The sequence below is a fragment of the Apis cerana genome, linkage group LG9 (assembly GCF_029169275.1).
Source record: "Apis cerana isolate GH-2021 linkage group LG9, AcerK_1.0, whole genome shotgun sequence".
NCBI classification, from domain to species: Eukaryota; Metazoa; Arthropoda; class Insecta; order Hymenoptera; family Apidae; genus Apis; species Apis cerana.
Genome location: NC_083860.1, coordinates 10,703,113 through 10,727,031, shown reverse-complemented (window position 1 = coordinate 10,727,031; position 23,919 = coordinate 10,703,113). Strand labels below are relative to the sequence as shown.

The 23,919-nt window shown below is 33.1% G+C and overlaps 2 protein-coding genes and 2 long non-coding RNA genes across 15 annotated transcripts; 2 read left to right on the top strand and 2 right to left on the bottom strand.

Moving 5' to 3' along the window:
- Nucleotides 1–258: 258 nt before the first annotated feature.
- Nucleotides 259–13,001, bottom strand: LOC107997527 (glutaminase kidney isoform, mitochondrial). 9 transcript variants are annotated; one of them, XM_017056184.3, is made up of 12 exons: nucleotides 12,560–13,001; nucleotides 10,828–10,925; nucleotides 7,123–7,158; nucleotides 6,004–6,103; nucleotides 5,777–5,919; nucleotides 5,240–5,613; nucleotides 4,777–5,057; nucleotides 4,499–4,675; nucleotides 4,210–4,370; nucleotides 3,565–3,708; nucleotides 3,313–3,453; nucleotides 259–3,129 (listed from the first exon to the last, which is right to left on the bottom strand). In XM_017056184.3, the coding sequence occupies exons 1-12, from the start codon at nucleotides 12,653–12,655 to the stop codon at nucleotides 2,946–2,948; spliced, it is 1,935 nt and encodes a 644-aa protein (XP_016911673.1). In that variant the 5' UTR covers nucleotides 12,656–13,001; the 3' UTR covers nucleotides 259–2,945. The 9 variants fall into 9 exon arrangements, with proteins under 9 accessions (XP_016911673.1, XP_016911674.1, XP_016911676.1 ...); XM_017056185.3 differs by having other exon boundaries at nucleotides 3,565–3,690; XM_017056187.3 differs by lacking the exon at nucleotides 7,123–7,158.
- On the top strand, nucleotides 4,273–5,731 carry LOC133666696 (uncharacterized). Its single transcript, XR_009831185.1, has 2 exons — nucleotides 4,273–4,405; nucleotides 4,491–5,731. It is a non-coding gene; the product is annotated as an uncharacterized LOC133666696 (long non-coding RNA).
- Nucleotides 13,002–13,938: 937 nt separating the features above from the next.
- LOC107997537 (sodium/potassium-transporting ATPase subunit beta-1-interacting protein) lies at nucleotides 13,939–23,297 on the bottom strand. Of its 4 annotated transcripts, none has more exons than XM_062079569.1 (7): nucleotides 23,066–23,297; nucleotides 22,105–22,242; nucleotides 21,943–22,023; nucleotides 21,663–21,854; nucleotides 21,510–21,570; nucleotides 21,069–21,117; nucleotides 13,939–16,743 (listed from the first exon to the last, which is right to left on the bottom strand). In XM_062079569.1, exons 1-7 carry the CDS (start codon nucleotides 23,117–23,119, stop codon nucleotides 16,734–16,736), a joined length of 585 nt encoding a protein of 194 aa, XP_061935553.1. In that variant the 5' UTR covers nucleotides 23,120–23,297; the 3' UTR covers nucleotides 13,939–16,733. The 4 variants fall into 4 exon arrangements, with proteins under 4 accessions (XP_061935553.1, XP_016911694.1, XP_016911689.1 ...); XM_017056205.3 differs by having other exon boundaries at nucleotides 21,069–21,102; XM_017056200.3 differs by lacking the exon at nucleotides 21,069–21,117.
- Nucleotides 22,588–23,445, top strand: LOC133666698 (uncharacterized). The gene is made up of 2 exons (XR_009831187.1): nucleotides 22,588–22,690; nucleotides 22,755–23,445. It is a non-coding gene; the product is annotated as an uncharacterized LOC133666698 (long non-coding RNA).
- Nucleotides 23,446–23,919: the final 474 nt, after the last annotated feature.

Genomic DNA, 23,919 nt, shown 5'->3' with positions numbered 1-23,919 from the left:
TCTCTTTATCTTTTAATTTCATAATATATAAAATTTTAATTTTAAATAATTCCAATCAATAGATCGAAAATCGATTCATAATGGTGAAAGTGTCGACATCTCGTAACATAGTAAAGATATAAGTGCAATTCAAGGTTCAAAATTGATATTGTGTTAATATAGAAAAAAAAGAACACGTATATTATGTAAATCGTTTATTATTTTAAATGTACGTAAAAAATTATTCAAATTCATTAATGGAAAAAAAGAAACAGGAAATACTTTCTTGAAATATTTACTTCTCAAGTAATTTACAATTATGGAAATGTACGAGTTATTTCTAAAATATTTCTTCCAACATTTTTTAATCAATCATATAGATAACATAGATTATAAATCAATACAACATAAAATATTTCTATAAACAACACAAACAATTTATATTTCTCGTTTATATTGTTGTAAAAATAAGATTATAAAATATAATTCGATCAAGTGCTAATAAATGTTACGTTGATAAAAATTATTGTCTATTTTTATCTGAACTACAATCGAAAATTCATAAAATATGAAAAAGTATGTATTATAATTTGCTGATTTTTAACTTATATTATAGTCTGGTAAAAATAAATTCGTTAATTAAAAGCCATCATAAATATTTTTTCTGTATCATAGTATATCTTTATTGTCTTTAGTTCATTGGAAGAATATTCTGATACATATCAGATATTTGAAATAAGATTATTTAGTTGGACGTTTCGAAACATTCAAATGACGGAAAATTTAAATTTTGATTGACATTTTCATGAAGATGAAATTTTTGAAATATCTATGATTCTTCTAAATATTAATTGTTTTTTTTTCATTTTTATTCATTAAATAAATTCATCTTAATCTTTTTCTCCTAATTCTTATTATTAATTTATTATATTCATTAGATGTATTTATGCTAATCTAATTTTTTTTAGCATTTGTGAATTTTTACCAATTCCAAATAGATTAAAAGAAAATTTTTATTTTTTTTTAAGACGAATGTTTACTTATGTGCAAGTTTTAACATTTGTGGTTTCAAATATTTTTTATTAATTAGATGCAAAATATTGATATGTTACATATACTGAAAATTGAATATTCCAAATTGAAAACAAGATCAAATAAAAAATATAGAAGAACCGAGAATTTTAATTTAAGATTTTAAACAATCCTATTTGGCAGGAATTTATATACGTATTCAAAATGATATTAACTAGAAAATCGTTAATACTATAAAAATTCCCTTTTGATGAAACATAAATTCTGCTTTCTAAAATTCACAAAAATTATTCCTGTCTTTACAATTTTGATATATATATATATATTTTTTCGCTCAGAATATATTTTAGCATAAAAAATAGGAATAAAGAGAATACGAAATAAAGTTTGGAAAGTTTTCTGCTATATACTTTGTATAATTACAATTTTTTCATCGACTTTAAGGCAAATTTCGAGGTAATTGACGAAATGTGATATTGACACGAATTTCTTATTCGGCAATATTCAAAATTTAATTAATTTATGAAGCAGATAATTTATAAAAAAAATCAATCTCCTTTAAGATTAAGATTAAAAGTTATTAAATAGCATAATTTATAAGATTTATCTCTCTAAATAAAGGATTGAAGAAGATTAAAAAGCACATTGATACAAGAAACAGAAATCATTTCCGATTTTTTTTTTTTATCTATTAAAGATCGCGATTTCTGTTTCATTGACTAATGAATGGATTTTATGCACAGGACACGGAGAATCACAGTTCCGGTTGCTTCAAAATACGCTAAATCATTGAAGACCACATAAGAAAGATATAAATCAGTTTTTGATTTTTATTATTTGATTTACTAGTTAACGAGAAACAATTCAATAATTTTCAAATAAAAATAAATAATTTGAAAAGTAAATGAAGTATATAAAAAAAATAAGTGAATAAATAACGTTATGATAATCAATATTTTTAAAATTTTGCCAAAGATCTATTTAATATCAAATTATACGTGGTCTTCATATTTTAACAAAATTTTATGAAAATAAAATATACAAATTAAGAATTCGTAATATCGCAAATTCTTCTATCACGGATATACGTAGGAACGAGTATTATATAAACGAAAGAACACTGGAAAATAATTAAACAAATTATCCTTCTCCGTTCAATCATTCAGAATCTAAATTGGTATCTAAGCGCATAGCACCTACGTGTAAGTACATTACAAAAAAAAACAATGAAGTATATCTTATCATAAGTACGAACTAAATCATGTAAAATTACCCTGAATGTAAATACTTGGCCATTTTTCACTTAAATCCTTCCTATTTCGTAAAAGAATAAATTTTGTAATGTTAAAGATTTTTTAATATCATGTTCTTTTCTAGTAATAAAAAAAAAATAAATAAAAAAAATTAAAAAAGAAAAGAATAATAACTAAAATATTAGAACAAATTATTGATGTACATTTTTTAAAATCCATGCACACACATACATTACCAAAAAAAAAAAAATAGAAGAATTAAGACATACACACATACACACACAAAAGAAACGTCTACAAATATCAGATGTGTAAATAAATTTGAAAATGTTATTTCCAAAAAATTATATTTCTTTGAAATTAATATATAAATATAATATATAAATTAAATTTTTATTAATTTACACATCTGATATAATTTAAAGTGTCTAGAGCTAACAGACTCATAGAAAATTGTTTCTAAATTGCAAATCGATTCTTCTAATTGTAAAAATGAATTAAATCAGCCATAAGATATGCTATTTGTAAGAAAATAGTCGATTCACCGTGATCTCGAGACCTCTCCGTCCTTTTTTTTTTTTTTTTTGTTATAATTATATCACGCGTTCCATTTCTGTTCAATCAATCATCGTACCGTGTATCTTCTCAAAAATAAATATCCTATCTAATGCCGCAATAATCTTATGGTAATGGCGTTTGAATTGCAGATTCCGCGACTGTTCGGGAATTCCTTTCATCATTATTGTTATTCTCCTTTTCTTCATTTTCCATTTCAGTTTTTCGGGCCAAAGCATAATTATTCAGATATTCTACTACTTGCATGTGTCCAAATGTTTCTGCTTCATCGATCGGCCTCTTTCCCCACCTGAAATATTTTAAAAAATAGTATATCAGATAAGTACTTCATTTTTTATTACATATACATATATATATATATATATATATATATATATATATATATATATATACATATATATATATATTTTCAAATAAAGAAATTTCTTGATTTCTGCAGAATGTAAAGATAATAAGAAACAGAATGATTTACCTGTCCTTAGGATCGTGAGGAACTGCACACTGCTCGATAAGAAATTCGACACAATCTAAATGTCCCTCACTGGCAGCTAAATGCAAAGCTGTCCTACCATCGTAATCCGACAATGTCATATCCATACCGCTCAATCGATGCCTAAGAATTGAATTAACAATAAGATAAATCTGAACGATTCTCTTCAAATTAATAATATTGAAAATATTGAGAATATTGCAACGTGGATCAAGTAAATTATTTCCAGAATACCTTCTCATCGCTGTGACATCGCCACTGGCCGCGCTGAACAAAAGATTAACGATCGACAGCCCTTTGGTCTCGTATTTGTGCCTTCTCGGATCCTTTTTATTAGTCGCATGCTTCAAATTGTCGTACCTGTGATCATAGTAGGTGCTACACTAATCGGGACGGGATGGAAAACGACGGGAAACCAATGAACACAGACGATGTAAAGAGAGAGAGTAATAGGCAGAATGTATTTGTTCAGGTATATTCGTGCAGGTGTTGTGTTTGTAGCAGGAATTGTGAGAAAAGCAAAGGAGGGAGAATAAACAGTTTGATTAATGTGAGTTATTATTGTTTTCGTGATTCGAAGTTAGCACTTTGCAGCAACGATAATTAAAGAAAAATGCATAAATATATATACATATATATTTATATATATATGTATATATATATAAATATCTAAAATGAACATCTATCAATCATACAATCGTTTGGATTTTTGCTAAGTTCTGTGTGATTGCAGCTAATAACGTTTCATTTTTAATTTTTTTTTTTTATAAAAACTAATTGTTTCTTTTGTGATCATAGTTAGTGCGCATAACCTAACTAATTGTAAGTGTCAGCTGCATCTATGCAAGCACGCTAAACGAATGTAAATAGCATGTGTACCTATGAAAATTAAACTCGGAGACGAGTTCCTCGCAAAATTGGACACCTCTGCAGGAATTTCCAAGGGGATCCAATGGTGGTGACCATGTGCAAATGCCCATCACGTTTGGTATCACTACCAGAAGACTTCCCGACACTCCTGACTTCGCTGGGATACCAACCTATATATTCGAATTTTTGTTCGATGTTAATTAATGTAAATCAGAAAGATTACAGAAATTTAACGTATACCACGGATAATTATCCTGAATTTTAAATCAAATCAAAATATTTATTCGTAGGATGTCACCTTGAATGCAAATTGGCCGCTATAATCGTACATTCCGCAGCTGTGCATCAAACTTAAAACATCTCGAACGCTGTCAGGTTTTAGAACTTTTTCTTCGGTTATGGGACAAATGCCACCGTTAGCTAAAGTGGCTGCCATTACTGCCATCGTGTCGCAATTAGCCTCCATGGAGCAGCACTGTCCAAAAAGACACATCGTTTGATATTACATTGTTAAAATAAAAAGAGTAAAATAAAAAGGGAGGGAAGGAAAGAAAACGAAGGAAAAAAAAATTTTACCTGGAAATAGAAATCCATGATTTCTCTCAAATTCGATTTATCGGGATAACAATTGTACTCCCTCATGTAAAATCCAAGCGCGTAATTTCTGTCAGCCGCTTCTCGTTCCGACAAAAATACAGCGTTGTTGAAGCCCATGTTCTCCCCACCTGCTAACCTCTTAAAATAATTCATCGTGAAGTCGAATTTTTCGGCTAAAGTCATTTCAGGCTTGATCAGAGACTTCAAGAGAGAACAGACTAGGATTGCGCCAGCGTTGATCATGGGATTATGGGGTTTCTCTGTAAAGGAGCACGTACAAAAATAGCTGGGCGAAACATAACGTGAAAGGATAGCAGAGAAAACGGAGAAAGAAAACGATAAAGAAAATTTGTCAAGGCGAAGTGAAATCGAAATTGTGAAATGTCAAGTTAAAGATACTTATAAATACCACATGTTCCAAGAATAATAATCTAAAACATACTGTTGTAATCCAACACCAGCTCGTTGAAGTTGCGTCCGGACGGTTCTTGGCCGACATATTGATGTACCACTTCCTGTCCCAGCCTGTCCAAAGCGATCGCGTAAGTCAGAGGCTTGCTGCAACTCTGCAAGGTAAACGGGATCGATGTGTCACCGATGCTGAATCTCTGCCCATCGATCGTGCAGACGGAAACGCCCCAGTAATCCGGATTCATCCTTGCCAGCTGTGGTATATAAGAGGCGACCTTGCCCTCCGAGTTCGACTTGCATTTCCAATAGAAGTCCTCTATGTGCTTGGTGAAACCCGACCAATCGGGTATAATGAATTGGTGTCTGAACGCCCGCGAGATCAGCACTATGTTCGGATTTATAATTCTGTAACGTGATTAAAAAAAAAAAAAAAATTTATTACTCCATTCGTTTCACAAAAATCTTTTGTAAAAATCTTTCGACTTTCGATTTTTTATATTAAGAAATTTTACATCTTGGAAAATTTGTGTTTTTAATTATTATCAATTGTTAAGGAAGTAGGCTCTACCTTCTAAACTGATCTCTGCTCAATTTTTGCGTCTCGTGAGATACACCTTCGTGACCTCCGGTCTTCAAGTGTTCCTTCCTTAAGTTATCCGTGAATTCTTGAAGTCTAGGATCGTCGTTTCGCAAACCGGTAGTCCTCAGGGCCTGGAAAACGTGTAAGAATAACGAAAGAATTATAATTAAATTCAGCGGATGAAACCGATATTTCGAGGACGACTGACTACTCACAGCCAAAAATTTGCCCACTGCTAGAAGACCGGTATCTTCGTTTTTAAACATATCAAAGAGGACATCTTCCGCATTCGTCGCCTGATCTTGATCTCTAGTACTGAAATAGAAATATAAATCGGACGATTATTTACAGTTATTTGCGTAATTTAATCAGAGATTTCTCAAACGAGAAACTCTTAAGATAGGAGCAAAATGCAATACGTTGGAAGGAAGAATATCGTTGATGAATGACATTGTTTATTTTTCCAATTATATCATATATTTACCAACTAAAAACTATAATAGAATTTTACTACTTTATACACTCTATTTATATTCATTCCAAGTATTGTGGCATGCAATTTGCATCTCATAAAATAACAAATTGTTCCCGCTTATGTTTATTTTTACTTTTATCACTAGCATACGTGAAAGACATAATTCACTAACATGCAACTATAAGTAATACAATGTGTACATAATTCTACATAAAATTTGGAACCGTGCCAATATTCCCATTAACGAGATCCATAAAAACACGTTCTTGCACGCTTGAATTTCCTCGAACAAAAAGAAAAGGAGAAAGAAAGAATATACAAGCAGAAATAAAATTGAAATTTTATTGTCATCTGACTAACGACGTGCATTTGGTGTTAATCGAATGACGTACTTACTTTGCTCGTCGTTAGATCAATAATACCGTTCATACAAAAACGGAGAGTTTTTAAGGGAAAAAAGAATGGTAGAATTTAAATTATACATTAAAAAGTATCATTCTACGTTTAAAGAAAATATTGTCATATGACATACAAGAATTTTTTAAGGATCTATAAGGTTTCTCTGACTCTTAACTTCCACAATTTCAATCCTATTTTAAAATACATAAAATACCCAAAAATAACCGTATTACTTTTTTACTCTTACAACTTGTAACATTACAATGATATTATCACCAAGAAGCTTATCACGCTTGTTCTATACTTATTTAAATGTGTCTCTAACTATAAAGAAAAAAAAAAAATAAAGGAAGGTATCACTTTGTGAAAAAGAAAGAAAGAGAAATCTAGCAAGAATTTTAGACAAGAAAAGAGACAATTACCGATTTGACGACAACAACAATAATTACACTGTACTCACTACATGTAATGGCTGTCATGAATGAAGCTGTACTCGCTGTAAAAACAGAAACAAGAAGAGAGTGGTAAGTCAAGGATAATATTCTTTACCTAAGAAAACGCGCCAGTGTCTGTTTCGAACTTTCGCTATTCCTCTCCAACCAGATCGAGTACACGATTTTCGTTCTAAGCGAATAATACTGAGAATCGTTGAAATAATTCATCGGCACTATCTCCGTCTCATCGTACGCTTGATCCACCTTCACGCAGGGCACAACCATGCTTGGAAGCGAGATTTCGATTTTTCGACAACTTGCAATTTGGCAATTGTTTTTTTTTCTTCTCTCCTCCAGCAATTATTTCAATCTAAATCTTCATTAATAATCATAACATGCGATTAAAAATGGAATATTTTTTCACTCGTTCCGTAAGTAACGATTCGTCCAACTGAAGGAAACGCGCTTCTTTTATAGGCCAGGGAAAATCAACGAAGACCCCACTCGAACACGAGAAAACTCGGTCCAAAAATATCAAACCCGTACGGGATAGCGGAAATTGGAAACGTAATTTCGCATTACGAAACGTGTTCAAATAAACGGCGGGGACAAATAAGTTGGGTAAATTGGTTAATCGAGCAAACAACGAATTCGTAATCTTTTTTTTCCTGCCTCCTTCTTCATTCTCCATATTTTTCGTCGACGATACATATATTTCGATAAAATATTATTACACTGTTTAACGAAATATTAGGGGAGGAAGAATTCGTAAACGATCCGAAGATGTTTGGGTAGTTATGATTCGATCAAATTTATCAATTAGATTCTACGATTATTAGGGATAATAAATAGATGTATGATTAATCCAGAGTAAACGCGATACGTGCTAATACATGGCGAGTATTTGGTGAACGGTTGATTGGACATTGAATTAGAGCCATTAAGAAACTCGAGGAGGTTGGTGATAAAAGTTTCTTAATTTAACTTAACTACGATGCAAACAATATGTATTGCACAATATATAAAGAAGGAACGTTTAAGATTTCTCTTCTCGAAGATGAATTTTTATAATATTTTATAATTCGATTCTTACCGGAAGTACCATTTACGAAAATTAGAACACTCGACGAACGATTCATCGAAGCTGTCCATTGTCCTCCTTCCTTTCGAACGAGCACTGATCGATTCCTCTTCTTAAATCTTGAGAAGCTTTTTCTCTCTTCCAAACGGCCGAACGAGGATCAGGATCATTCTCTCGAAAGAAAGAGGAACGATGAACAGAGGACGAATGTGTTTGTATTTATAAGTTGGCGTCGATTTAAATTACTCGATAAATTATTGCACATCCGTGGGGTCGGATGTCTCGAAGGACGTCGACGGTTCTCAATCGATTGTTCTACTCGTTCGATGTATACGTCTGTCGAAGAAGAAGTCGGAGAGAAAAAGAAGATGGAATACGGAGAAAAATGATCCGAGAGATCGAGCGAAGATCGAGAAAATTTGAAACGGAGATGGAGAGAGAGAAGGATCGAGTCTTCTTCCTCTTCTTTCTTGCGAGAGGATTCTAATGAATAATTAGACAAGAGCCGATTGTGAGAACCGATGTCGGTATCGATTACTTTGGATTTATTGCCTCTCCATTGTGCCCCATTTAACGGTATCTATTTCTTTATTGTTAGAAACGATCGCCTTTTTTCCTCCCTCCCCTCATTTAAACGAAATTAATAAACATCCGCCAAGATTGTTGTTGTTGTACGGCCGTTATTGGCCGTGGTTCAACCGCTCTGACTCGCGGTTCTCTCGCTCAATTATGCAATCGAACGTTGCGGGTAATATCCGTCTCTCCGCGTGCAGTGTGGCCGCATCCCCTCCCGATCGATCGCCTCGAATCTAGTAATATTCTATGTAATATGATAATTTAAAAAGATCTTTTCGATTTTGCAAACAAATCGTTTAAACTTGTTCCAAATTGCCAGTTGAAGGGCAGAGGGAGGGAGAATGAATTTAAAAAAATTAAGAAACTTTTTTTTCAAGTTGTACAGAATATCGAAATAAATTATTATTATTACTTAAAAGTCGAATTACAATGTTCCCTTATGTAAAAATTATATAATTGGATTATATATAATTGGATTAAATTCTCTCGATCTTGAGAGGCAAGATTTCGAAAACAAATTGCAAGTTGAAGAGAATTGAATTAAAAATCTTTTTTTCAAGTTTAGTTAAAAGATATTAAAATTAAAATAATTATTATTATTATTTAATTCGAATTACAACATATATAAAAATTATCCCATATTGGATATAATTGAACTAAATTCTCTCGACCTTAAGAGACAAGATTTCGAAAACAAATTGCAAGTTGAAGAGAATTGAATTAAAAATCTTTTTTTCAAGTTTTTTAAAAGATTTAAATTAAAATTAAAATAATTATTATTATTATTTAAAAATTGAATTAAACGTTCCCTTATATAAAAATTATCTAATATACAATTGGATTATTATTATTTTATATTATTATTTATATTATTTATTTTATTATTATTATTATTATTTAAAAATCGAATTACAACGTTCCAATATATTAAATTTTCTAGATCTTGAGAGGTAAGATTTCGAAAACAAATTGCAAGTTGAAAAAAAGAATTGAATTAAAAATCTTTTTTTCAATATTGGATACAATTGGATTAAATTCTCTCGATCTAAATTGAAGGTAGTTAAAGGATACTGAAATAACATAATTATTATTATTTAAAAGTCGAATTAAACGTTCCTTTATATATAAAAATTATCCATTATACAATTGAATTAAATTCTCTCGATCTTGAGAGGCAAGATCTGTCGCGACTTCACAAGCAAATCGTTTAAACTTGTTCCAAATTGCAAGTTGAAGAGAAGAATTGAATGAAAAATCTTTTTTCCAATATTGGATACAATTGGATTAAATTCTCTAGATCTTAAAAGGCAAAATTTCGAAAACAAATTGCAAGTTGAAGAGAATTGAATTAAAAATTTTTTTTTCAAGTTTAGTTAAAAGATATTAAAATTAAAATAATTATTATTATTATTCGAAAGTCGAATTAAACGTTCCCTTATATAAAATATATATAAAATAAAATATAATATAATATAATAAAATATAATATAAAATATATATATATATAAATTATCCATTATACAATTGGATTAAATTCTCTCGATCTTGAGAGGCAAGATCTGTCGCGACTTCACAAGCAAATCGTTTAAACTTGTTCCAAATTGCAAGTTGAAGAGAAGAATTGAATGAAAAATCTTTTTTTCAATATTGGATACAATTGGATTAAATTCTCTCGATCTCGAGAAGACGTTGATCGACGGCGCGGCAATAGATCTCGAATTTTCTCCGCGAACTTGATCTTACGCGTCGCAATTTTCCTCTCGCGGTCGAGAGGTATGCGAAATTCGAGAGTCGTAATTGCCGATCACCGTAATAAGACACCCCCTCGTGGATCGTGTTGCTCGTGGGCTCGTAATAAAGAAACGAGTAGAGTTCGCGTCGCGGCTCCTTCCAATAAACGAACAGAAGAAACGTGCACACAATTCGAAGAAATGTTCGTTAAAGAGCACGAGTTCTTGATATGAATCGAATCGAATCTCGAGGAGGATTTATACGCTTCCTCCTTTTTCTCTTCTTTTTTTTCTCTCTCTCCCACATGAAAATTATTCTACGAATGAAAATGAGAATTAATTACCGCGTTTGGGCTCGTTCTAATTCTAAGGCACTTCCGAAAGCAGCGTCCAAGTATTTTAAGGTTCCCAGCTTCTTCGACGCTGGTACAGCGGCTCGTCTCTGAAAGTAGAAGAAACTAATCAGAGAGAAGAACTCGTGTTCCTTCTCGCGTTAACGATATCTACGCAATTTTTCCCGAGTTTCTTCTCTTATCGAATAATATCGATCGATATGCTTTGTCCCAGTTCGAAGAAAAGAAAGGAAGAAAGGAAATATTCCCTCTTCCTTTTCAAATTCAAAAAGAGCTCCCTCTCGAATTTCTTTCCCCGACCTCGAAGATCGAGGGAAAAGGGTTTCTGAATCTGTCCTCCACCCTCCGTCGCTTTGGTGAAAAAGGGGGTCGAGATAAAGAGACAAAGAGGCGCGCAGTTCTTTCTAATAACCGGTCCAACGATCGATGAACGAATTTCGGGTCGGTAAAAAACGGTGGCGAGGGGTGAGAAAACGCCGGTTGCCAGGCGATTCCGTATTGATCCTTTAATGAATCAACTACTCTAAGCCGAAACCCACCACGTGTCGCTTCGTCGAAACGTCTCAAACGGATCAAAATCTTAATGAAACGAGAACGAATGCGAACGAGCTAGTTGGATCGCTAAAGAGATTTGATTATGTTATATATCTCTCTAACGAAATATTTATCATCTTATTTCTTCTCTTATTTCTTCCTCGTTCAACGCGCAACGTAACGTTTAGATTTCTTTTGTGGATGTTAGCAACAGAATTCGAATATTTTTATCACTAATCGCGCGAGAATTTCGAACGAAAAATTATAGTAAAATTTCCCCACCAATTTTTCAATCTCTAAATTTGTTTCTCTTTTCTCAACGTGACGATGATTCTTCAACCTCGAAAAGTACAATTATTACGAATAAATAGTATCGGAATAAATTCATCATTGAGTATTGTTGAAATAATTTATGCGATAACACTAATAAATCGTTCGATTCGTCGACAGTAGTAGCACGTCCAAGTTTCTGTCGTAGAAATGGGCCATTGTCGCCACCCACGTGGACACCGAGTTAACGCGTCCGCTCTTGACGTGATCGATACCTTTTCCTTGAACTGTATTTAATATTCACGTGCATGAGAATATCACTTTTCCTCCTTTTTCCTTTCGTTTCATCAAATCCCAAGAAAATATGATATTACACAATTATACGTTCAAACGTGTTTCGATTTATATTTCTTTCCAAGAGTTCATAATTTGGAAGAAGGAAAAATTTATAGAAAAAATTCTTATTTCCACTCTTTCATTTAGACGTCATCTCTCGATTGATCAATCAGCCACGATTCTTCCTTCCTCGAGAGAAGAAAGAGAGTCCAACGTCTAATCAACAAATCCTCCGATCCCCGAGAACTCTGCCCCAACTTGCCTCTTTCGCTCTGAAATCCCAAATCTAACGACGTTACGAATCCTTCTCCTAGAAAGAAACTCGAAATCCTTCTTTTTCTTCAAAAAAAAACAGAAAAAAATCCTCCTTCCACTTCTCCGCGAATAAATATCCATCCATAACAAGGAAACGAAGAGAACGACGAAATTGTTCGAAAATCCTATCCCAAAACCAATCCTTCTAAACCGGGGTGCCCAATCGATAAAGTCGGAAAGAACTATAACGTCGACGAAAGATCCGCGACGAAAGAGAGAAGGATAGAGATAGAGAGACAGCGTGGAGAGATCGCTCTGTTCCACGCACCTTATTGCTCGTGTGCAGTTTTCTTAATCCGTTCGAGCCAGCCTTCACGATTTTCAGCATCCTCACACCCCTGACGATCGCCTCGCGACGATTCATTCGCGTTTCGGTATTGAGACGGGATCCGACTCGATCCCGAGATCTATGCCTCGAATTCGATTCGATCGAATTATAAGGATTAAGAAAGTGAGTGGACGATAGACGAATGAGTGGACAGACTCGAGTGGCGCGAGAGGTGGGGAGGGGCGAAGAAGGATTGTTCACTCGTTATTTCGGCGCACAGGCACAAGCGACGAGTGGCGGCGACGCGAGAGACCCTCGATGTCCCGGCAATAACTAACGAGATACTGAGACGAGAAAGGGTCGCTCGTCCGGCGGCAGGGAAAGAAGCCGGCGAATAGGGCACATGCGCGACTTCGCAGCCGGCATTGAAATTCACCAGACGACGAGCCACTCTGGAGGGACTGTTGTTGCATCGAGTTTATAGATTTTTTTTTTCTTTTTTTTTAGGAGAGTCCACGGATCTTTTGCGCAGAAACTGATTTTCGTTTTTGTTTTGTTCAATTTTATAAGATGAAGGATAGACTCTTTGCGTGGAAGCTGATTTTTGCGAAGAGATTTCAAAATTTTGTTGCTTCATTTTTGTGAAGAGATTTCCATTTTTGATTCGAATAGTTTAAAATTTAGAATAAATTGTATGGAAACTGATTTTAGAGAAGTTTCCATTTTTTCTGATTAATTTGATTCGATGTTGGGAGGTGTTATTTAAAATTTGTTTCGTTTTCTTTGGTTCGGTTCGAGAATTTTACAGGAAAGATCATTTGGAATATCTTTCGTGGATCTCGAAGGATGGATCTTTGCATGGAAAGTTGATTTTTGTGAAAATCTTTGTTATGCACCGATTCATTAGTGATTCAGAGTTGCGTCGATGTAAAATGTTATTTAGAATTTTTAATCAAGAAAATTAAGGACAATTTGTCACTCGCGATTAATAGAAAATATGCTAAAATAAAAAGACTTTTGAAAGACTCGTTTAATTGTAAATTTTAATGAGTCTTACTTTGAAAGTGTGAGAATAAATTAGCACTAAAAAAAGCGACTAGAGACTTAAATTTTCTTCTTTACTTTTTGCTCGATAACGTTTTTCCCTTTATCATTTTAATTGAAATCAATATCTATTTTAATACATATAAAAATGTATCTTTTTTTCATTACCGACAACTGTTCCTTGTTTAATCTAGATAAAACTTGAAAACTTTCCAGAAAGCTTTGTTCTATCATTCCTCCACTCGTCCTCTTCTGAAAAATAGTGCAGTTTTGATGGGGATAAAACACACAGAAGAAGAAAGAAACCATTGGCGGATACGAATCAAAGAGAATAATAATTTCTAATTATTTTTATTGTCTTGCAAAATTATTGCTTCGTGTTACAATTGTACAAATGGTTGAAATAATAAAACATTATAAACGATAATAAATCGTGTATAATCCTGAGCGTGAATGATCAAAAAAAAAAAAAAGCTGGTGGTATTGAGTCTTACTGGTGTCTTCGTAATTAATTGAACTGCTAGCTGCCTTTAAATAAACATAACGATACATACTCAACGATATACATTTCGCTTTTAATAAACAGAGTATACAACATTATACAATTGTACAATAATACCGTGCAATGGAAAATTCGAATTTTAATTTCATAGAAAAATCGTATAAACGTAGATCCAGAAATTAATCTTGAAAAAAGGGTATGCGATAAAACGTAATGATAACTTCGACTCGATAACAACAATTCTTGCTCACTTTATATTTTCCATTGCACGGTATCAGTAATAATAATAATGGATCGTAGTGGATTCGTAGTGTAAAAATTCTACAAAAATATTCGTATCTAAAATATAACGTCGTCTCGATCGTAAAAAGAAGAAAAAAAAAAAAAAAAAAGAAAAATTCGAATCAAGAGACGATGATCGAATCGTGTAATAAACACAACTTGCTTGGACGAATACTTAACGTTTAAAATTTGTAAAAGAAGAAAAAAGAAAGAATAATCAAAATACCCTGTGTTCATCGAACTTGTTCGTTTGAATAAATCTTAACAATAATAGTTGTAACCTTAGAGATAACCTTAGAAAACTATGCGTGATCGATGAACCGAAACGATATTTGGAGATTCTCGAATAATAAAGTTAAGTATTAAGTACTTAAAGAAAGATCAGTAAGTCGATCGCCCTAATTAATCAATTAATTAATTAAACCTAGATTGTACGACAGTCGGCGAAAAGAGTTGAGGCAGTTTTACAAAAAAAAAAAAAAAAAAAAAAGTTATTTACGAGTATTACATTACAACTTACACAATCGATGTTTAATACTTTGGTTTCCATTTCACACGTCCATTTCATTATCGTCGACGCGGCACATTTTGATTTTCCACGTGAAAAAATATTACATCTCTTATTGCACCTGGCATGCTCAGAGCGTTTAAACAACATTTATCGAATTTGTCCAGCGACCAAAAGTATATATCTCTCTTTTTTTTTTTTTTTTACTTTACGAAATTGGTCGCCGAGAAATTCCAATTTTTTTTCTTTCTTTCGCAACAACATCCTCCCGATTCCCTCACGGAAGACTATTCATAACGAAATGGCGAAGCGCCATTTGAAATTTCGTTTCTCAAAAATACAGGCTTGGAGAAAAGTTGGAAAAGTTACGATTACGATTTCCCTCTAAAATATTGTATAAACGTTCCATTTAAAAAGAAAAAAAAATAATGGCTCGAGAAAAGTACATAAATAAGGATGGCTCGTGATCGTAGATGAATATTTACAGATATATTTCTGGAAAAATATTTATTACGATTAAAAAGTATCGCGTAGAGAAGAAAAAGAAGTTTCTAAAAACCGTATATCAACTTTCTTCGTATATTTAATCGTATATTTGTAAACCGCGAGTTCCCTTTTCCTCGTGTACAAAAGATATACGATATATAAAAATTTTCCTTATCCAAATACACGAGAGACTTACTTTTTAAACGTTTGTCGTAAAAAAAATTGACGTCCTGAGATAAAAAGGCGAAGCTTGGAAAACGCTTAGCGCAACAACTCGTCCCTCCGATAATCGATAAATTACCAGAGAGAGAAAGAGAGAGAGAGAGAGAGTGAGCGAGCGAAAGGGAGATCCTTCGCAAAGAATCGATACGAGATGCAGAAAATTGCACCCGCTTACGTTCGAGTAAAGCTTCGAAGTCGATCGAACAAGTACACGTACGATCAATACGCTTCCCTAATTACACGCTGAAACGAGAATATAAAAAAAAAAAATTGGACGTATTTACTCCTCCCCTTCGAGGAATCTAATTACACGTTCCGATCCCAACGAAGGATCTCCCCTTCATATCACGGTGTCCTGATAAGCGGGCGGCCCACTGAGAACGAACTGTCTCTGGCTCTGCCTGACTATGTCGGTCCTGTTGGGAACCTGGGGCGTCGCCCTCACCCCGTGATAATTGCTGTAACTCGACCTGGCGCTGGCCGGCCGATTGTTGTAAATGTCGTCCAGATCCTCCCCGTTCAAGCTCTGGGTGCTGGTCTGTTGGAAGGTGGGGTTGCTCTGGCCCTGCCACTGCATGGGGCTCAACTCGCTCGGCTGCCAATTGTCGGTCAGGTTCCTGGTCGAGCTGTTCGCGTCCCAATTCGGATAACCCGCCGCGTAATTGTTGCCGCTCGAGGAGTAATTGTTGGACGAGTCCTGTTGGCTCGAGGCGTGATTATGGTGGTGGTTGTGGTGGTTGTTGTTCCACAACGAGGGGGTGGAGACGGCCATGTTGACGGCCTCCGGTTGCCAGTTCGAGTTCCTGTCCCAGCTCATCGAGATGCGGTCGTAGTTGAGGGTGCCCTGGGACAGCGAGTTCACGTTCTGGTTGGTCAGGTTGCTGGCACTGGCCGTGTTCGCGTACAGGCTCTCCTGATGATCCATGATCCTGTTCACGGGGTTCTTCCTGCGCGACTGCCTCACCGAGCCCCTCCTGCTCGACCTTCTCGTCCCGTCACGCGAGATCACGGACCTCCTCTTCACCCGCCGGGGCGTCATCGGTTTCGGGGACACGCTGTCGTCGTGGATCGCCGGCTCCGGCTGCAAGTACTCGATACTGTACAACGGCCTCGGCTGCTTCTTCTTCCGTTTAGCTTGGGCTGCGTTCCAGACAGAAACGAACCGCGTGGTTAGTTTGAGTTGGACGGAGCGGGGGGTGGCGCGAGATCCCGAGTTTGTGCTTGGACATCGGTCGAAAATTGCGGGAATTTAAACTTGATTTAATTTAATTCGCGTCTCGTTTGTAGCTGCAATTGCGTTTCATTCGCGTTTCACCAAGCATAAACTTGTAAAGATGAGATTGGACACAACACGTTCTTTTGAGTCGAGTGGTTAAAAAAGATCGTAGTGTTATTTAAGCGTTAATGAGAAAATCGATCGAGGGTAAGAACGTTTCCGATCTTCTTAATTCCTAATGACGATTTTATTCTCGATAATATTTCATCAACCATATCGACGAAATTATTGTTCGATTTAATTCGATTCGGAAGAAGTATTAATCGTTAATAAAGAGGGACAGAAACACTGAAAATTATAATAACAACAACAGTAATAATAATAATAAAAAAAAATAGTTCCCCGAAAAATTCCATGAAAGAATACCAGAAGGAAAATTAGTTAGAGAGAGAGAGAGAGAGAGAGAAAGAAGGAGTGAAAGAAAAGAATGGGGGTTAATAAATAAAAAAGCAAGCAAGTAGTAGGCATTGCACGTTTATTGTTGCCAATGAACTGCACCAAAAAAGGTAAATTATATATGATACAGTAAAATAAATTATAAAATTAAAATCTACGGCCTTAACAAAAGTACAGTGAAAAAAAAAAAAAAAACGACACTACTGTACAAGCTTCGACAAAGGGAAGGAGAGAGAAAAAAAAAAAAAAAGATTTTCGATCGTCTACCACACACACATACACGCACACACGCACACACACACACGCACATTATCGACAACCTTATCTGAAGTGACTCGTTAACATAAATATTCGGATTTGAAATATGATTATTGTATAATATGTATCATATATTCGACTAATAAAATTTATCTATATACGGTGAAAAAAAATCTCTCTATCACACTTATAAAATAAATTACGTAAATATGTACAACGTTCGTTTAATGAGCAATTTATACGTTTGAATAAAAATTGAATCGAGTCTAACGTATCCGGCATATGTAACATAATTTTGGGAATATATAAGAATATATAAGAATATATATATATATAGATTCGTTGTAAAGAAAATCTTAACGAAAATTACACTTATTAAGTAAACGCACAAAACCAAACAAGATCTTCTTTCGAAGTCCAATCAGATATGATGAGAAAAATTCATTATTACATGGAGTAGTATGCAAGTCTGTTGTTCTATTGTCTAATCGCTGTATATATACCTGGATGTTTAACGTTATAAAAATTAACTGTTCGATTCATTGCGACGTAAAACGTGTATAATTCTTTTTCCGTACAATTCTGAGAACACATACGATCGTCTATAATTATTGTCTATTATCGGATCGCATTTAAGTATTCATTCGATCGATCATTGTGCGCAACGCGCCATCTACAACGATTAATAAGTCGATCAAAGCATTTGTAAACAGATAATAGATTGATATTTTGTTTTTTTTCTTTTCTTTTTTTTTTTTTCGTTTGTTTTGCTCGATCATGTTTTATATCCGTGCTAACGTCTGAAAGAGAAAAAGCGGCGAATAAGCGGAATTTTTTTTCCCCCTTTCCTGCTGAAACTTTTTTCACTTCGACGCGATCCTCTCGCGAGCTCGTTGAATTTCTTTTACTCATCACTTTCGTAATTGGACTTTTTTTTTTATCTTCGAACGAACCTTCAACCAACAAATCATCAAAATATTCTATATAAGATATATTTTAATTTTAATAAAGGTTCTCTAAGTAAAAGATCCTTTCTTCTTCTTCTTCTTCTTTTTTTTTTTTGTCACTTCAGAATTCATCACTTCGATTCGTGTTAAACATCCTTCGTTAATCGATCCATGGAATGTCAGAAGTAATAGTACTTCGCGATATCTTACAAATTTTCAATTGCATAAGTATGCAAAAAAGGAAAAAAAAAAAAAAAACGTACACGTTCGAAAATAAATGGAGGGAAATAAAAACCGTAAAAAAAAAAAAAAATAAAAAAAAATAAAAAAACAAGTACTAGCATGCATTTACCAAACACTTAGACACATTTGTTGAAATGAAGAAATGTTTCGCAGCACCTTACATATAAAAGTATAAACAAAGTTCTTCATCATGTCGCGAATACTACAAGCTAATTTCAATGCAGTCTAAGGATTTCTATCTCTTATAAGCCAGGCTACCTCGCATCATTAAAGAAATTCTTAATAAGTACCATTCGTGTAACGAGAGAGAGAGAAAAAGGAAAAGAACAACTCTACTATTGTATTCGTGAAAATTTTTACATGATACAAATCGTATCATCCATTCATGCTATACATTTTACTTTTAAAATGCAATATTTCGTCATATCAATATCAAAAACTCTTCTATCGAACACAACTATTTCAAAAATTACACGATTAACGATATACACACACATATATATATATATAAAAAGCTCGATTAAAACATTTTCAAATAACACGATTCATGTATAATATTCTATATATGTATCACAGTGCATGTATCGATATAAAAATGCATTGTTACGAATACGATACAAATCGTATATCGAAATATCTATGAGCAAATGTAAGTTAAAAAACAAAAAAAAAAAAAACAAAAAAAAAAAGAAAGAAAAATAATTAATACGAACATGAACAAAGCAAATGCTACTGAACACACATTATATATATATATATATTTCACGTTAGAGGAAAACGTGATCGAAATATATCAAAGAAAAGAAATAGTAAAAATTATTACGCGTTACTGTGATGTTAAAAACTGATTTTAAAAAAATATTCTCTTTAGACTAAACGAGAAGAAATCAATCGGAGAAAGCATCCTAAACTAACTACTCTCTAATCGTTCTATCTATTTGGCAAGGATAGGAATTCTATGTTACATCTTCGAATTCGCTAAAGAAAGGAAAAAAGGTTAACCTCAGTCCATATGCTCTTCTAATCGATTTGAGGTCGACATAATACGCGTCCTACTTCGCAGTGATGGGAGAGAATAAAAAAAGAAATCTTTTCTCGATACATTTTAAAAAGAAATCGTCACAAATTAAAAATTTTGCGAGAAATAACATCGTACGAATATGTAATATATAGAAAAATTATGACATATAATTAAGACAGTTATTTAGGTTTAAAATAGTATATTAATTTTGTAAAAATATATTTAAAACGAGTCGAACCTCGAATCGATTAATATATAAAAAAATAAAATAAAATAGAATAATAACTACGATATTTCTCTGATTCCTAACAATCTAAAAATTACTGGCGTATAACGACAAAGGTCTACTGTCTCTTTTAGACCTATTCTGTTTCTCTTGGTCATTCACATTCTGTTGATTTTCAATTGCCAATCTCGGATCAGAATAAAACGACCTCATCGGTTGTTCGCGAACATGATCGATAAAGACTCTAGGCTTGTTGGAGGCTTTATTTTGCTTTGCAGCGGCAGGTCGAGATTTGACACACGGTGATGCAACGGGACTATACTTGGACGAGTGCGGATAATACAATTTGTTTTTTTGATATCTTAATTTGGCAGCACTGTCCAACGAATCGTACTCGTCATAAGGGGACACAGGCCTTTGCAAATGATCCAACGGATTTGAATAATCGTTTGAGTAATCGACGTACTTCAAATCGCGATTGGACAGATTGGTTCGATCAGTTTTGATCGTGTCGTTTCTGAAGCTACATTTACTTCGTCCAGAGCTGTTAAACGTTTTATCGTTATGTTTTGGGAAGCTGGTATCGTGACAAACGGATTGATGAGAGCTAGCTGTGCCTGCGGGGTAATTTTGAGCGGAATTTTTGTGAGGGTGGGCAGGTGATGGAAGAGCCGAGTAGCTAACGTACATAGGATGCAACGGCGTGTGGCCTGCCAACCCAAAGTCATCACCTCCCACAAAGTCAACTGAAATATGACGTAGAATCGATTGCATTAGATCGGATTTTATTGTGTTTGTGGCATGAGCTTAGTAATTCTTTTTCAATAGAATTAACTTAACGTGGTATACTTGATATTTAAGTTTCATTTGGCCAATGTTATAATTTTTTATATTTATTTTGTAACATGCTGTATCAATGAATTCAGAAATGGAACCGCGTAATATCCAAGCTCGATAGAAGTTATTTTACAATACATTCGCAAAAGAATCGATGAATAACGAGAATAATAAATAGGTGCGCATGAAAGAAACTATTTTACTTCGTGCTTTAAAAAAAGGAGCAAATGCGTGCAACCATGAATCAGGCAAAGCACTTACCAAAGTGGAGGATCAAATCCACCAATGAAATCAACTGTAACCGACAACCCTTTTTTCAAGCAATAATAAATCTTAAACTTACTTAATTAAATAAAAAAAAAAGAAAAAAAAAAGAAAAAAATACCCAGGATAATTTATTATAATTTTTTTCCATAGAGAAATGTATTGTTTTGATGTGATTTTTATGATACTTATGAAAAAGATTTATCATTGCACGTTTTTTTTTTTTGATTTTATAAAAATGAAGAATAAAGTTTAGAATATTGTTCATACATCTCGTTTACCGATATTAGAATAAAATTTACCACAGAATGATATTACGAGATAAAATTCAAAATAAAATTCTCATTCTGCAAACTACAATTCTTATACTAATTTGACTTATATTAATATTGATTGATAATTAATAAAGGAAAAAAAATCTATGGGTTTTATACTTACAACTATCATCTTCCTCCAAAAAAACTTTACTTAGATAAATACCACCAACTATTGCAATAAACTGGAATAAAAGAAAAGTATTATTTTAAATGTTATAATTAATACATGATAAATAATTTATGATATGATAAATTATAAAAATTGATAACTTACACCTAAGATGCATTGAGTAGATGCGTGTAAAATTTCAACTATTTCATAATCTAGTACACAATCTGTTACATTTGTAGGTCGGGCAGGTCGAAATAATTCTGGTTCAGTAACATCATAAATAGCTTTGCAACCTGGTCCATTGACATGCCACCAAGAAAAACTACCAGTACCAAGATTTAAAATATCACTATTCTGAAAGATTAATTACATATAATATAATTAAAAATTGATTCAAATTACAGAAAAAGAAAAAAAAATTATATAAAAAATTAACACTTACTTTATCCAATACACCTACATTAAGATAGAAACATATCATAAATATATTCCATCCTAACCATAGTGTATTCCATATACAGTACTGAAATAAGTTTAATATTAATATAAAGATAATTATCCTTTTGTTATTAATTATCTATTATTAAAATAAAATTGCACTTACAGATATAATATATTTTGGTCTATATTGAAAAGCCCCAAAAAATCCTAAGATTACAAATATAATGTTAAAGAAATTGACCAGTATCGGGGCCCACATAAAGCCCAGAAAGTCGAAGACCTGACGTTCTACTGTAGTGATCTATAAACAAAAATTAACAATTCCACTTAAATTTAATAAATCATTAAAATAATTAAAAATATCTTAATATTAATCTCTTTAATTTCTGTCATCTCTATTTTGCTTGTGTTCTTAATCTATATCAATTACTCTGTGTTCTAAATACCCAATTAATCTGATGCTCTAAATATGAATGTTCATGAACTATTTCACTACTTTGCTTGCTTTTAAGTAAAAAACTTATTTTAAATAATGATCCATTATTTTGATTATTCAAATTTTCAATATATTAAAGTCAAATTAATAAAAATGATTACTCAATAACATTGAATCTATAAATTTTATTAACGTATTGTGTTTGCATCTATTGCATTTCATTTCTTATCTATTGAATTTTTTAATTTGCAAAAAACATCGTAATGCAATGTAGAATTCTATCGACGCCAATCGACAAGAAAGCGCTTAGAAAGTAAGTAGTAAAAGCGGTGTTAAATGGATTGCCCAGTTTCTATTCGAGGATCTCTATTTTACAGAGATAAACCACGCGACCCATGGATCGATAAAACGATGCGATAATCGAGCAAGTGTAATTGTTTCATCGAGGTCCGATATCGTCGATAAAATCGTTCAAATCGTACAGTTCGTTTACGCGTAACAAACGCAACGTAATATATTTTAATTCTTAAAAAATATTTAATAATTAAAATCTTTCCAACAATCAAATCTTTTCGTGAGAATATCAAGCTATGAGTCAGCGCAAGAAAAATGAGAATTGAGCGTGTCACAGGATGATGACAATTTCCTTTATCGGGAAATAAAACATTTTTCTTTCGATGACACTCACGAGTTGTAAGATGCATATTGTCAATAGGAAATGCCTTCGATTACAAATTCCCATGTCATTTGGCCAGACGGATGTTTTAGCGTGCGAGGCCACGGTTTCTTTGGTCACTTGATACGAACGATCTCGTTACGCGTTAACTGCATCACTGTGGCATGTTCTAATGCGCCGCCATATTCCCACGACACTTGTTCCGTCCCTTTCTCACGGCTGACTGGTGCAAGTGACATGCACCATACTGCACAGTGCTGCTCACAGTAACGGTGACAAAGATAATAACGATGTAGCGGCAATTTCAAATTCAAAATAAAAATTTAATTGTTCTTTTCAAGCTGGATGTTAAAAATAAAAAAAATCAAATTGTCAAAAATCAAATATTAAAATCTTGTTCAATGATTTATAACATGAATATTTTAGAGAAGTAATAGATAAATTTTATATAAATCTAACAAGATTTGTTTTATTTTAACAAAATTAGAAATATAAATTTTTAATATAGATATTTATTGTTTTTTTATTTTACTGAAAATAAAATAAAAAAAAGTAGTAATTTAGATAATAATGCTGCAATTAATTCATTATAAATTGAATGATTAAATTATTTAGTTTATAGTCCAGTTTTATATGTATTTCTATTCGAAATATGTTTATCTATATATTATAATAAACTCACGTATTATTTATATGTTCTCATATTACATCTTCAAAGCTGTAAATATTTCTTATAATATAGCCAAAAATTTAGAAATTTATATTCGTATTTGGCTCGGCTTGTATCGAACTACCGAGTAAATCCCCTCTCCAATTCGATAGTCGATAGACAAAATCGCAATACGTGTTATTCCATTGACGAAAGT